At 40.6% G+C, this 16,871-nt stretch overlaps 1 protein-coding gene across 1 annotated transcript in view; it reads left to right on the top strand.

The window, feature by feature from the left end:
• LOC122558127 (mucin-6-like) overlaps window positions 1-16,871 on the top strand; it is a 187,827-nt gene that overhangs the window by 64,471 nt on the left and 106,485 nt on the right. Inside the window, exon 6 of the mRNA XM_043706446.1 lies at window positions 11,048-11,138. Within this exon, the coding sequence (XP_043562381.1) occupies window positions 11,048-11,138 (91 nt within the window). The remainder of the gene's footprint in view (window positions 1-11,047; window positions 11,139-16,871) is intronic.

Consider the following 16,871-nt stretch of genomic DNA (forward strand, 5'->3'; position numbering starts at 1 on the left):
CCGGCCTATCACCCTCACCTTAACCTCCTTCCACCTATCGCATTTCCAACGCTCCTCCCCCAAGTCTCTCCTCCCTACCTTTTATCTTAACTTGTTTGGCATACTTTCCTCATTCCTGAAGAAGGGCTCATGCCCGAAACATCGATTCTCCTGCTCCTTGGATGCTGCCTGACCTGTTGCGCTTTTCCAGCAATACCATTTCAGCTCAGTAGGTATCTCACCCATTTTCTCTGACTCTACGCATATCTTCCCTCCTTTGTCCTTGAGTGGGCCAAATCTTTCTCTAATTACCCTCTTGCTCCTTAAATACGTGTAAAAGGCTTTGGGATTTTCCTTAGCCTTGTTTGCTAAAGATATTTCATGACCCCTTTCAGACTCTTAATTCCTCGTTTCAGATTGGTCCTACTTTTCCAATGTTCTTCCAAAGCTTTTTCTGTTTTCAGTCGCCTCGACCTTATTTATGCTTCTTTTTTCCTCTTAGCTAGTCTCACAATTTCATCTGTCATCTGTGGTTCCCTAATCTTGCTATTTCTATCCTCATTTTCACAGGGACATCTCTGGTCTGCATTCTAATCAACCCCTCTTTAAAATCCTCCCACATATCAAATGTGGATCTATCCTCAAATGGCTGCTCCCAATCCACATTTCCCAGCTCCTGCTGAATTTTGGTATAGTTGGCCTTCCCCTAATTTAGCACTCTTCCTTTTGGACCACTCTCATCTTTGTCCCTGAGTATTCTAAAACTTATGGAATTGTGATCACTGTTCCCACAGTAACCCCTCCTGAAACTTCAACCACCTGGCCGGGTTCATTCACCAACACCAGGTCCAGTATGGCCCCTTCCAGAGTTGGATTATTTACTGCTCCATAGAACCCTCCTGGATGCACCTTACAAATTCTGCTCCATCTAAATCTCTAACACTAAGTGAATCGCAGTCAATGTTGAGAAACTTTGTATGAGATTCAATCACGACTCATTCCAGTCATTGCAAATCTTTGTGTTATTCGCAACTTACTTATTCCCCAACCAACCTTTGTCTACATCATTTGCATACAACTTGAACATGAAGGGACCTAACATCAATCGCTGTGGTATGCAATTGCATATTGGCCTCCAGTCACACAGCTTTCTACCACCCTGTCATTTGCCACAAAGCCAATTTTGGATCCAACTTGCCAAGTTACACTGGATACCATATGCTTTTATCTTTATTGCTTGTCTTCTATAAGGACCTTGTCAAAGCTTTGCTGAAATCTATGACATTAAATACACTAGCCTTATATACACACTGGGTCACTTCTTTGAGAAATTCAACTAGATTTGTTAGGTATGACCTTCCTCTGAAAAAGCCGTGCTGACTTTACCTGGTCAATCTTTGCTTCTCTAAACAAAGATAATCCTTCAGAATTTTCTCAAGGTTTCCCAACCACTGATGTGAGACTCACTGGTCTCCAGTTCTCTGATCTGTCTCTACCACACTTCTTGTAAAGTGCCACAACATTAGCTGCCCTCCAATTCTTTGGCATCTCCCAATTGGTCAGAGAAGAAATAAAATTTTTGGTCAGGGCTGCTGTGATTTCCTTCCTCATCTTCCGCAGCAGCTGGACCTGGGATTTGTCCACTTTTAAACCTGCTAAACCTTTAGTAGCTGCTCACTCCATTTATCAATCTGCTGAAGAATCTCAGTCTATCTTCCCAAATGCTGTAGCTGCATCCTAAGTTCGAGTGAAGACCATCTCCAGTTCCACGCAAAGATTTCCCTCATGGTTCCCAATAGATCCTGCACTTTCCCTATTTATTCTCTTTGCCTTGATATATTTTGGGATTCTTCCTCATCTTGCTTGTCAGGTTTTGTTACGCTCTTTGCTCTCCTAACTGTTTTCTTCAGCTTGCACCCACAGTTTTTAAAAACTCCACTGGTGCCTTTGCTTATTTGTTGTCTTCGTTCCTTTTACACACCTGTCTGTTCTTTTTTATATAGTCCTGAATATTCTGAGACATCCAGAGTTCTCTGTGTGTGTTGCTCCCACATTTCATTCTTACATTGGGCCTCTACTCTTCCCAACTCCTTGTTGAACTCCGCCCTCCGCTCTGATGTAAATTTATCCTCAAATAGGATTTCTCAGTCTATTTTGGCTGGATCTTGTCAGATTTGTTAGAATATGCCTTTCCCTGATCCAGAACCCTTTTTGCAGACCATCTTTTTTTCTTTTCCAGACCACATGTTTATGTTTTGATCACTATCATTAAAATGCTCCCAACTAGCACCTTGAACACCTGTTCAGGCTTCATTTCCCAGAGTTAGGCCCAGTGCTGCACCATTCCTTTGTAGGATCACCTACACATTGACATACAAATGTTCTCATGCATACATTGCTCTGTCTAAACCCGGCAAACTGTGTTTATCCAAATTAATGTTGGGGAAGTCAAAATCACCTTGTATGATTATTGTATTATTGTCTGTCTACTTGAGTGAATTGTCTACATGTTGGTTCTCAGTTGACCATTGACTGTTTTGGAGGACCTACAGTTAATGCCTTGCCCTCTACTAAACTTGTTTAAACTTCTCCCTACAGCACTGAGAGCACTCCTGCAAGGAGGTTAGTCCCAGTTTGGTTCATGAGCACTCGTCCTGCTTGTAGGCGTCCCACCTCCTCAGAAACAGTCACGTTGATCAAGGAATTTAAAAGCCCTCCCTCCTGCACTAACAGGCGACACATTCATCTATATTTTCCTATTTCAGTACTCGTTAGCATAAGGCATTGGGAGTAATCCACTAATACTCCTGCTTCCTTTTTTTCTCCTCCCCTACATAGTCAGGCCACTTGTTGTACCAGAAACCTGACTGTGTCTGCATTCCCTTGAGGAAGCAATGCCTTTGTTGGCTTTCAAAATGGAAACCTTGTTGGTGAACCAGGCCCCAGGGGATTCCTGCACTACCTGCCTGTTCCTCTTTGACTGTCATCTGGTCACCTGTTCATTCCTCCACTATCTTCCTACTTGGCTGACCTCACTTACCATGATTTAACATTTAAATTTGCTTAGTTTTAACAACTGGCTTTCCTGATTACTCAAAAAAAACTCCCCTTTTTTATTCTCGGACTATTACTTATCTGTAGTGAGTTTCAGTTCATCTTCAATTGATAATCAAGCTAACAGCTATTACCAATCAAACAAAGTTCGAATTTTCCTGTTGTGATACTCTTTGTTTTGAGCTGGGCCACCATCTGTGTCTCAGTCTATCTTTGAAAAGACCTTACAAACTGTGAACCAAAAAAAACCCAAAAAAACTTCTTCCACTCTGATCCAAATTCCAATGCTGCTGCCATGACCAGAAACACAAGATCAATTGGGCTGTACCTCACTCAGGATGTATTCTGTTTCAATTGCTTGTACAAAGCAGCTGCTTCATTAATGATGTTCCCTCCATTATAAGATCCGAAATGGGCATGTTTGCTGGTAGTTGCACAATGTTCAGCATGATTTACAACTTCTCAGATTTTAAAGCAGTCAGTGTCCAAATGCAGCAAGACCTAAACGATATCTGGGTTTGGCTGACAAGTTGCAAGTAACATCTGCATCACACAAATATTAGGTAATGGCATGTTCCAATATGAGAGCATCGAATCAACACCCCCTGACATCCAATGACATTGCCATCACTAATTCCCCACTATCAATATGCTGAGCATTACTATTAACCGCAAACTTAAGTGGACTAGCCATATAAATATTGGGGCTAGAAAAGCAGGCCAGAGGCTAGGAATCCCACAGCAAGTAACTCAGTTCCTGATTCTGCAAATCTTTCCACCATCGAAAAGGCACAAATCAGGAGTGTGTTGGAATACTCCAGACTTGCCAGGATAAATGCAGCTCCAACAACACTCGAAAAACTTGACACCATTCTAAACAAAGCAACCTGCTTGATTGGCATCACATTGACAAGCCACTTCCTCCACCACCAACATTTAGATGTAGCAGTGTGTATCATGAAGAGCATAAACTGCATTAATTTGCCATGGCTCCTTAGGTAACACCTTCCAAGCCCTTGACTACTTCCATCTTGAATTCAAATATAGCAGGTACATAGGAACACCATTTCCTGCATGTTCCCCTCCAAGCCACCCACCTTCCTTGTATGGAAATATATGGCCATTCCTTCAGTGTTGTTGGGTCAATATCCTGGACTTTACTCCCTCACGGTATTTGGGCTTACCGATAGTTATGGGATTGCAATGCTTCAAGAAGGCAGCTCAGCACCATTTTCGCAAGGATAGTTCAGGATGGGCAAAAATTGCTGGCCAGACCAGAAACACCCATATCTCATTAATGAATAAAACAAATCCCAGTGCTTGCTGAGAGAATAAAGCCACATCATCCTTGATTTATAATAAAAAATACCGTACATTTTACAGTACATTGTGAGAATAGTAATACATCGTACAATACATATGTACTGTTTATATTCTGCATTCAATTAGAATTAACCCGAATTAAATATTTGAAGCAGATGTATTGTGATCGAATACCTCACCGAGCACATCAGTGGTTAGGATTGATCCTATAAATTTCTGAGCAACTGCTCAGGGATTAGTGATGATGTTGTCACCGAATCTCATTTAAACTTCGGAAGGATTTGCACTGTTGAAGACTTAGCTTAGGACCTCCCTCAAAAGCTACTCTATCACAGAGGATCTCAGCAATGTAGGAGTAGACAAATGCGATTCAACACATTGAATCTGCCCTCACCTCCTCATTACTTTTCAATGATGCCTCCAAAGTCTGGAGTGTCATTGGTCTCTGGAAACCTGTTGATTACTATCTTGAATGTGCTTAATGATTAAGCTTCCACAGCCCATTGGGAATTCTAAAGATTCCCCAACCTATGAGTGAGGAAATTCTTTCTCATCTCATTTCTTAATGACCTGTCCCTTATCCTGCAATTATTTTACCTGGTTCCAGAGTCACCAGCCAGATGAAGCATCTGTATTCACCCAGTATAAATTTATAAGTTTCAAAGAGATCTCCTCGCATCTTCCAAATTCTTAAAAAATGCAGACTTAGTTTCCACTGTAAAAAATGCAGACTTAGTTTCCTCAATCTTTCCGCATAATACATTCCTGCTGTCCCAGAGATTAATCTTGTGAAGCTTCATTACACTCCCTGTAAGGCAAGTATATTTTTTCTTAAATAAGGAGACCAAAACTGTACATAGTATCACAGGTGAATTCTCACCAAGGTTCTGTGCAACTCCAGAAATGTATCTTTACTTATATACACAAATCCCCCTGAAATTAAAACTAGCACTGTAATTGCTTTTCTACTTGTTTGTTGCACATACATGCTAGCTTTAGTGACTCACGGTCAAAAATCATAAGAGATAGGAGCAGAAATTAGGCCATTTGGCCCATCGAGTCTGCTCCGCCATTCAATTATAGCTGATAGGTTTTTCAACCCTCTTTTCTTGCTATCTCCCCATAGCCTTTGATCCCCTTGGCAGTCAAGAACTTATCTACCTCTGTTTTAAATAAACGCAATGATCTGGCCTCAGGCAATTAATTCTATAGATTCATCATTCTTTGGCTAAAGATGTTTGTCCTTATCTCTGTTCGAAAAAGGTCTTCCTTTACTCCAAGGCTGTGCCCTTGGAACCACATCTCGCCTGCTAATGGGAACATCTTCCTAATGCCCACTTTGTCCAGGTCATTCAGTATTCTGAAAGTTTCAGTTAGATTCCCCCCGACCCCCACCCCGCCATCCTTCTAAATTCCATCAAGTATACATATCTTTTTGAAAACTTACACAACCTCTGACTGCTTTGTTTATGCTCGGAATAATTCCACACTGGAGTTGTGTTGTTTTTCTATTCTTCATGCTACATTTGACAGGACACACTTAACCACATTACATTCCATCTGCCAAATCTTTGTGCACACTCTTAACCTGTCTAGAGTGATTCTATTATAACATGCGCTTCTTCAATGTGATTTGGCTCTAACACATTTGTAGAATTTAGACCATTATTTGTAGAACGTGAAATTTCCTTAACTCTATTGGCTATAATGCAAATCCGGTCCCATTGGTTTCGTGATTTTTTTTATGACGTGGGATCATACCGGAATGGAACTATTGCAGTTTGTCAGAATGGACTGTATATCCCTTTATAGACACTTTCCCCCATGTTAACAATTCACTTTCATGTGGATCGTAGTGACATTGTTATTTCTAGCTATCCAAATCATTGATACAGATTCTAAACAGCTGAAGCTCCAGCACTGATCCCTGTCATACACTTCTGTACTCATGTACATTTTTTCTCCATTACTCTTACTTATTTAGTTACCTTGGTTGAAGCTTGCACAAAAAAAGGTATTTGCTGTATCCCATAGCCTGTTCACTTGCTAAAATGCTTATTTGAACAGGTCATTGAGACAAATAGGACATTTAGCCTGTCAAGCTTGCTGCATTATTCAGTTTGATTATGGGTGAGTTGGCTGGCTTGGATGAGGTACCCTGGATGCTCTGAACAATAAGAATCAGTAGTTCACGGAGGAAAAAAGGGAAGAAGTTAATTCATAAAAAAAAGCAACCATAACCACTGGATTGTTTTTGTGATAGAATGGATGAATTAGTATTAATTTGCAGAGCATTCATTAAATACTTTGCTATTAGATAACATGATGACTTTGGGGTTGGATAGAGAGGTATGCCATGGCAAGTTCTTGGAAAACGAGTGACAGAAAAAGCAGAAGACCATTACCAAAAAATATATGATCCAACGTTGATGCATTTAAGGTGTACAACTGGGTCATGGCTCATGGGGGTTGCAGAGGGAGTTAACCAGATCATCTTGGCTATTGATTAATTGATTCCAGTAGGTTTATGTTGGAGAAGGAAGCACACAGATGGTTGGATTGAGCACTAGAATCTAAGTGAACCAGAACACAACTTCATGACATCTTTGAAACAAGAAAGGTAGAATGAGGAAAAGCCTGTAAGAAAAATCAAAATATGTTTGCAGCGTAAATTTAAAGGAAACCTAAGTTTGAAAGTGAGGTTTAAAATCAATCTATCCATGAACAAAAATTGTATGTTTTTTTGAAAGGTGCCCAAACTGTTGAAACATTTTGGAGCCTAATCAGAACATTGTCAAGGCACAGCATACTTACACTGTGTTTGTATTCAGCACCCCTATGAAGTCCAGTATTCCATATAGTTTGCTAACCACACTCTCAATATGGCCTGCTACTCTCAAAGATTGATCCACACATACCCTAAGTCACTCTGACCATTCACACTCATGTATGTCTACATTGCCTCTCCACTTTCCCTCGAACAAAATGCATCACCTCACACTTCTCTGTATTATGTTTGATCTGCCACTTGCCTACTCATTATTTCATATCTATGTTTTGATTAAGGTTTAGAATATTATTTCAAAACTTAGGTTCTTAAACAAAGGTAAATGAGTTTTCAGTTCTGTGTAGATGATCTAAGCTAAATTATAAATAAGCTACCTAGTGAGAGAAAGTAAGGACTGCAGATGCTGGAAGTCAGAGTCAGCAGATGTGAAGCTGGAAGAGCATAGCAGGTCAGACAGCATCTGAGTAGCAGGAAAATCAATATTTCAGGCTGAAACCCTTCAGCAGGACTGGAGAGGGTGAGGGAAGCCCAGAAGTAAATAGAGGGAGGAGGGTGGTGATGGAAGAAAGGTAGTTGGGATGGTAATAGATGGATGCAGGTAGGGGATTATTGTGCTTGGTCAGTGGGAAAGGTAGAGCAGATAGGTGAGTAGGAAGATGAACAAGTCAGGGAGGCGAGCAGGAGGCGTGGGGCTAGACATGCGATAAGGCTGGAAGAAGGGATTTTGAAGCTGATGAAGTCAATGTTGAGGCCACTGGTCTCTAAGCTTCCCAGGTGAAATGTAGGATGTTGTTCCTCCAGTTTCCATTTGGCCTCACTCTGACAGTGGAGGAGGCCAAGAATGGACATGTCACTTGGGGAGGTTGGAATTAAAGAGGATGGCACCTGGCTTACTTCTGGTACTGCTGGAATTATAGGGGTGGCAGCCAATCAATATTGGACAGCCAGGTGTCAGGTGCCTATTGATTTCTATGTGTGTGTGTGTGTGTGTGTAGGGGCTAATCCGTTCTTTGCCTCCTTCCTGACCTCATAAAATCCATCCCTTGCTTCTGTGAGAAGGTTATGAGAGGAATGCATGGAAACCCTCATCATCTTGCATCATTCTATTACATTCAGCGTTTGTATTCTTTCAGCATATATGTCCTTCACAAATTCAACCTTTCAAGTCTCTTACCCTGAACAAGATCATTTCCCTAAAATCCAGCACTACTATACATTTCTTGGTATGCCCTTTTTATGGTTATGTGCACTTGGAACAGAGATAACCTTTCCTATTGGACAATAGCAGTCTCAATGGCCTTCTCCCCAACAGGTGTCAGTATTGGCATCCTACCACTGGTCCTCACTGAACGTTAGATGCCTCTTTCTTCTGCATGGACAAGAGGACTGTGCATTTATGCGTTGAGAAGGGAAGTTCCTTCTGGCATGGAACAGTATGGCCTTTTCAGCATCTTTTTCCTTAGCATTGAATATTGAGTCAGTGGCCTACGAAATATAGTCATCCAAGATTGAGCAGCAGCACTTGCTGTCTGTTCCTAAGATACTTTACATATTGTTTGTTGCATTACAAGGGAGGATACTGAGTCCTTGGAAGTGTCACTCACCTTGTCCGAATACAGAAGTTCACTGAACCCGTGCTATCTGCTGGCAGACCCACTTGGTAAAGCCTGAATGCATCTTGGGGCCTGCTGTGTCAAGCATGTCCTTTCTATCATTGATCACTTGCATCACAATGTTCAAGTCATGGTCACTAAAATATAGAGCCGATCCATTATGTTCTTTTGAAATTGAATTTGACAACTCCCATGTGTTTCATCATTAGCTTGGAGCACTGACATAGTAGCCGTGACTTTGTGTTCTGACTACCAGTGTTCAGTTTGTCATGTTCAGACATGATAGCTTCCTTGTCATTCTGGGATTGCCAGCATGGCATGGCATTATTTTCAGGTGCTGGATGTCCTTCAGGGGCAATTAAGTCTTTGCGTGAAGCAAGGTTATGAGTAGCTAGGAAATTGCTCAGGATTTAGCCTTCTCCCTTGAGATTCTAGGAACATTTGAGGCATTAGATTACGGAACCATGCCCTGAATGTGGGTTGCTGTCCCTTAGCTTGGCTGCTGTGCACACTTGTAAGGGTACACCGTGACCTGAAACAATGGCAGAATGCAACCCCAAGCTGGGCTATGACATCAATGGATCACGCAATGGTTTGGGAGTTTGCTGAGGATTTATTTACAATGGGCCTACTTTCACAGAGGTGGCAACCTGTTGGCTAGCAATAACATCAGCATTGACAGCATGTTCTCACAGATCTGTTCAAACAACATTTCTAGTACATTGCAAAGTACAGTACAAACGTTGCTTTAAATCTCATGGCTCCCAGAAAGCAGTTGAGATTAATCTTTTATTGGTCCTGAGACAGAATAGACCTCCACTTCATATCTGCCTCCTTTTGCACTGCAGACATGGAGAGGAGGTCTATTCTGTCTCAAGACCAATAAAAGGTTTTCTCTACTGTTTTCTGGGAGCCATGAGATTTAGAGGAATGTCTGTACCGTACTTTGCAATGTACTAAAACTGTTGATTGGTCAGATTTATGAGAAAATACTGTCAATGCTGATGTTATTGTTAGGTAACAGGTTGCCACCTGTGTGAAAATAGGCATAATGTGAAGAAATCCTCAGCAAACTCCAAAACCATTGCATGATCCAATGATGTCATCATAGTCCAGCTAGGGGTTGCATTCTGCCATTGCTTCAGGTCACAGTACACTTTTACATGTGTACACAGCAGCCAAGCTAAAGGACAGCATCCAACATTCAGGGCATGATTCCATAATCTCATGCCTCAAATGTTCTTACAACTTAGTGGAGGAGGCATGGAAGTGCCATAAGTTCAAATCCAGCTGTTTGCATCTTAAATAAAGAGGACACTGTTGGTTGGGATGTGGGATCTTGAAAAACAAAATCTCCCATCCCCGGATTCTCCAAGATGAAATTCCATTTCCAATTGTGACCATCTCCATGCAGACACTTTGATCGAAAGATTAGCCACCATGCTCAAGCTTTATTCTCTTGGCAATTTTAACAGATTGACAAAGAACGAAGAAAGACAAAGCTTTGACTGGGCAGATCACTGTTTATTGAGAAATGCTATTATCAAATTAAATTTGTCTTTGAACAGATTGAATAATGGTTTATTTTGAAGTCTGTTAATTTGGGAATGTGTACTAGTATTTCCTATTGTTTTTCCTTCTGTTTGAGGTTGTTTGTAAAGTCTTAACTATACTTGATACATATATATTGTTTCTCTCCTATGCGACCATATCAGAAATTCCGCCAACTTTCCAGGTTATAGATTGCACAAGTAAACTTCTGAACACATTTGAACAATTGCAAAGTGGTACAAATATTTGCAGAATTGAGTTCTTCCTGTGTTCCCAATGCTTATAAGTATTTACCTTGTAAAGAAAATTGACTGTGAAGTCGATATGTCATTAGGACATTAACAGTTAGTCAATATGATATTTATCACTTCTAGACTGATTGACTGAGTAGCCTAGGAAATTTTCAATGTGTAGAATGGTTGTTATTTACCTTGAGTCATACTATCTCAGGCAAAATCGGCCGAGTCGTGCAAATTTCAATACTTTTTTTATTGAAATTCCTTTTGCTAGAAATATAAATTGATAACATTGATAAAAAGTCCAGATTGTATCATGCACAATGAATTAAAGAGCTTTGACCAATATCATTTGGCTGGCCAATGTCACTGCTATATCAAATTTTATCTTGCCTGAAGTACTTGAGATGCATTTCTACCTTGTAATTCAAACAGTGAAATGTCAATATCATATTAAAATATTCATTAAAAAGCAGTGTTTTTTGTATGATTTATTTCCACAGGTTGAACTTGGTGATCAGCATCAAAATAAAACATGTGGCTTGTGTGGTGATTTCAATGGTTCTCCTGATGCTAATGAGTTTATCATAGACGGTAAGAACCATTTTCTGATTTTAAACAGAATCTCACTTCAAATTTTAAAAGCATGTTTTGGTGGTTTCTGATTGGGGACCAAACTATAGAGACGGTAGCATTGCTGAGATGGTAAATGAATATTTTATATCTTTCGCCAAGGTGGAGACTAAAGTGTACTAGTATTGCCACTGGGCTAGTAAGAACTCAGGCTAAAGTTCGAGCATCATGGGCTCAAATCTTACAATGGAAGATGATGAAATTTGTCCATTGACATTGTTGACCATTATAAATTGCTGTTAAAACCACCTGTTTCACTAATATCCTTTAAGGAAGGAAAATTTGACAACCTCAGCTGATCTGGTTTACAGCTGTCAGAATCCACAGTGGTATAGTGGCTAAGTGTAGAAATGTTGACTCTGAACCACCCTCTGAAATGGCCTAGTAAAGTACTCAGTTCAAGTGCAATTAAAGATGGGCAACAAATGTTGGCCTTTCCCGGCAAAGCTCACATCCACATGAATTAATGAAGAAGAGAGAAAAGGAAGATGCTGATAGTTGATGAGTTTCAAATTGATTAAGAGAATATATGGATAGGTTGTGTATATTTTAAAGCGATGAAGTAACAGGATTTGATGAAATACATCTATACTGAGAGAGGTGAGTGTGGAAATTGTGGAGACACTGGCCATAGTTTCAGAGGTTTTCTTAGACTCAGGGGTGATGCCTAGTAATTAAAAAGAATTTGGATGATAATAAAGGAGGCATGGTTAGTAAGTTTGCAGTTGCACCAAAATTGGTGGTATAGTGGATGGTGAAGAATGTTATCTAAGATTCCAAAACAGTCTTGATCAATTGGGTCAGTGGGCTGAGGAGTAACAGATGGAGTTTAATTTGGATAAGTGCAAATTATTGCATTTTGGTAAAACAAATGAGGGCAGGATTTATACAGTTTATTGGTAGGGTCTGAATAGTGTTGTAGAATAGAGAGACCTAGGAGTTCAGGTACATAATTCTTTGAAATTTGCATCACAGGTAGACAAGGTGGTTAAGAAGGCATTTAACATGCTTGTCTTCATTGTTCAGTCATTTGAGTATAGGAGTTAGGGCGTCATGTTGAAGCTGCACAGGCCGTTGGTGAGGCCTCTTCTGGAGTACTCTGTGCAGTTCTGGTCGCCCTGTTATAGGAATGATATCATTAAACTGGAGAGTGTTCAGAAAATATTTACCAGGATGCTGCTGGGAATGGGGATTTTGAGTTATGAGGAGAGGCTGGACAGGTTGGGACTTTTTTCACTGGACCACTGGAGATTGAGGAGTGACCATAAAGAGGTTTGTAAAATCATGAGGGACACAGATAAGGTGAATATAAAAATTCTTTTCCCTACAATGGGGAAGTTGGGGTCATATTTTTGAGGTAAGAGGAGAGAGATTTAAAAGAATCATGATGGGCAAGTTTTAATGTACAGACTGGTTAGTGTGTGGAATGAACTGCCAGAGGAAGTGATGGATGCAGGTTCAGTTCCAACTGGATAAGTACATGAATAAGAAAGGTTTGGAGGGATATGGGCTAAATGCAGGCAGGTGGGATTAATTTACTTTGTAAAATAGTTGGCATGGATGAGCCGAAGCATCTGTTTCCATGCTGTGTGACTATATCACTCTAAGACTGGAGAATTGAAAATGCTACACTTTCATTCAAAATTGCCCATGAAGACAATTTTAATCTTGTGAAACTCAACAGGTCTAGCAGCATCTGTGGAGAGAGAAACAGAACAGAGAGATCTAAGGGTACAGGTACCTAGTTCCTTGGAAGTGGTATCAAAGGTAGACAGGGTGGTGAAGAAGGCATTCGGCACGCTTGCCTTCATTGCTCAGAGCATTAAGTATAGGGGGTGGGATGTCATCTTGCGGCTATAAGAGATGTTGAGGCCACTTTTGGAATACTGCATATAATTCTGGTCACTCTGCTCTAAAGAGGATGTTCCTAAGCTGGAAAGGGTGTAGAAAAGATTTACAAGGATGTTAATGAGATGAAACATTTTGAGTGATAAGAAGAAACTGGATAAGCTGGGATTTTTCCCTGGGGTGTAGGAGGGTGAGAGTGGTGGGTGTGTGGAATGCTCTGCCCCAGAAGGCAGTGGAGGCCCAGTCTCTGGATTCGTTTAAGAAAGAGTTGGATAGAGCTCTCAAGGATAGTGGAATCAAGGGTTATGAAGATAAGGCAGGGACAGGATACTGATTGAGGATGATCAGCCATGATCATAATGAAAGGTAGTGCAGGCTCGAAGGGCAGAATGGCCTACTCCTGCACCTATTGTCTATTGTCTATTGTGAGGAGTGACCTTACAGAGGCTTATAAATTGAGAGGCATAAATGAGGTGAATAAGTGGATAAATCCAAACTAGAGGCATAGGTTTAAGGTGAGATGGGATGGATTTAAAAGGTACCTGAGGGCATCTTTTTCACACAAAGCGTGGTGTGTATGTGGAATGAACTGCCAGATGAAGTTGTAGAGACGAGTACAATTACAACATTTAAAAGACATTTGGACAAGCACATGAATGGGAAAGGTTTAGAGGGATATGGACCAAACACAGACAAATAGATTAGTTCAGTTTGGGAAACCTGGTCAACATGGATGAGTTGGATTGAAGGTTCTGCTTCTATGCTGTATGACTATGACTCTTAAGTCCAATGTGACTTTTCTGGAGAATTGCAAATTACTCCTGAATAAACTTCTATCTTAGATGATTTCATGCATATTTTATTTGAAACCGCAGTGTTGACATCCCTGCTTGAAAAACATTCAGGTATGAAGAGAAAGTAGAACAATTCCAGTCATTTTCAAATCAGGAAAGTTATGTGCATTTGGAATTTCACCAATAGACTAACTTATCTTCTAGAGTGAGTTACAGAGGAACCTCGATTATCCGAATGAGATGGGCGGGCACTATTTCGTTCAAATAATAGTTTATTTGGTTTTTTGTTTGGAGTTTTCTGTTAAGTCCGCACCCCGTCCAGGAGATGAGACAGCAGCACACTATGCATGAGCCCCCGGCTCCTCCATCCAACACTGCCCCCGCCCCCGCCTGCCCCCCAACCCCATCCAACATCGTTCCGCTGTCCTGCCCCCCAACCTTGACCAAGAACTCCCCCGCAGCTGCCACAACCCCCTCCCTCCCTCCCAAACCTGTCCAACAATGATCCCCTTCTCTGAACCCCATTTAACACCCCCAGGCCCATCCAACGCAGCTCCCCCGTCCTTGCTCCCACCCCTGCCCACCCTCCCATCCACCCCCTGTCTACCCCTGCCCTCTCTCCGGGGCAGCCAGACTAGATACCAACAACAAGACTGCTGCTGTTGCCTTTTGGGGGGTGAGTTGCCAAATAGCACGCACGCGCACACAATGTTTTACTGTAACTTTTTGACAGGTTCCACCTCTGCCCTGAACAGAACAGAGCAATCTTGCACAGATTATCTGGAGAAGGGGTTTTAAAGTACACACCTTTGTAGAACTCCAGGGAAAGGGTGTGGGGAGAGAGAGAGAACAGGAGGTCAGTCATTTGGAGACTGTGCCTGGGCTCCCATCAGTCCAGAACTGTTCTTGGCAGCATTTCAGTAAACCGAGTTCACCTTTAATCACTGTAAACAAATGGCACGATCAGTGTTGAAAACATGTTTTTAATGTAATGTTTCTATCAGGACTCTCGAGGTCCCCGTCGAATAATCCGATATTCGGATAATTGCTAATCGGATAATCGAGGTTCCTCTGTATTTGTATGAATCGCTAATGTGAGCAAAGTCCCCAACTTGATGTCTTATTAATCAGTTAAATTTTATGCAGCATTTCATCAGTTACTGCATGATTCATTTTAGAGTCCAACACTGAATAGCCTTTCAGCTGTGGTATTCGTAATCTTGATGTTGACTTAATCATACATCAGATAATTTACCATTGTCTCAAATTCCTATTTATTTTTTGGTCAATTTGTCATTGTTGACAATCATTGCAAAAATACTAGATCTGGTCAACAGATCTACAAAATGTAAGATGAAAATATTTTTGTGTTTGTCTCATTATTCTAAATCTATAGCAACCATCTCGTTAAAGTCACAGATTAATGAAAATCTTATGCTCGGACATGACAATGACCTCCAGTATGTTTTGTTGATTTCATTCTTCACTAACCTATTCAATTGGTCTTTGAGATAAATGTGTAAAATGTACTATTATCACATTTATATTTTGTATTTTTAAAATAAAATTAGAGGCACATGAATTTTATTAATGTCATGGATGTGGTTTTGTTAAAAATGGTTAGAAAGTCATATGGACAGTGACGTAAATGCATCATTTTTAAGAAGGCATGTAACTTCAGTCACCTGCTTAGAGGACTGCTGTAAGGTTAAAAGTAAAGCATTTATACTGTTGAGTTTACAACAAGCAAAGAAAACAGATCAGGACATTCGTTTTCATTGGTTTAAGAGCAGAAGAACTGAATCTGTTCAGGGGAAGCAGTCATAGAGTCATAGAGATGTACAGCATGGAAACAGACCCTTCGGTCCAACCTGTCCATGCCGACCAGATATCCCAACCCAATCTAGTCCCACCTGCCAGCATATCCCTTCAAACCCTTCCTATTCATATACCCATCCAAATGCCTCTTAAATGTTGCAATTGTACCAGCCTCCACCACATCTTCTGGCAGCTCATTCCATACACGTACCACCTTCTGTGTGAAAAAGGTGCCCTGTAGGTCTCTTTTATATCTTTCCCTCTCACCCTAAACCTATGCCCTCTAGTTGTGAACTCCCCAACCCCAGGGAAAAGACTTTGCCTATTTATCCTATCTCTGCCCATAATAATTTTGTAAACCTCTATAAGGTCACCCCTCAGCCTCCGATGCTCCAGGGAAAACAGCCCCAGCCTGTTCAGCCTCTCCCTATAGCTCAAATCCTCCAACCTTGGCAACATCCTTGTAAATTTTTTCTGAACCCTTTCAAGTTTCACAACATCTTTCCAATAGGAACTCACGTCAAGAAAAGTGATTTCTAGTCTGTGGAACCTCCAAGCCAGTAGAACTTGGATAAAAACCTTAAAAGTTGTTAGAGTCAAGAATGTTTAGTCCATCAAAATTGTAAAAGTTCATGTCAGTGAACTTGAAAATGAATAGTAATGTATCAGTCTCAGCTTTCCAAGGGATAGAAACTTGGAAGTATCTGTTAAGGGAAGATTTTTAAAAACTGAGATGAATGATATTTCTGTGCAGTTGCGTCTCTGTATTGAATAATGTTGGGAATCAGGTTGAACCTTTGTTTTAATGCTTGTGTTCAGACATTTCTAACTACATTATGTGTATAGCTTTTAAAAAATATTTTATGTACTAAATTTATGTTCTATTCTAAAGAACATCTGCATCCTTTTATGCATATGTTTCAATGGCTAACTGACATGGGAACTAACTGCAAAAACTAAACATATGATCTATTATTCTGGAACTGACTTTTCTAGCATTACATCAGGTGGAATCATGACAATCTGTAGGCTCATGATTGACTACATCTGCATTTTAAAGCTGAGTATTTTCTGCTTTGACAAGTACGGTGAGAAAATTATCTATAAGTGTTCAAGACATTTTCCCTGGAGTGTCAGAGGCTAATGGATGACCTTATCGAAGATTATAAAATCATGATGGGCTTGGATAGGGTGAATAGCCAAGGTCTTTTCCCTGCGGTAGGGATGTCTAAAA

This window comes from Chiloscyllium plagiosum, chromosome 16 (genome assembly GCF_004010195.1).
Source record: "Chiloscyllium plagiosum isolate BGI_BamShark_2017 chromosome 16, ASM401019v2, whole genome shotgun sequence".
NCBI lineage: Eukaryota > Metazoa > Chordata > Chondrichthyes > Orectolobiformes > Hemiscylliidae > Chiloscyllium > Chiloscyllium plagiosum.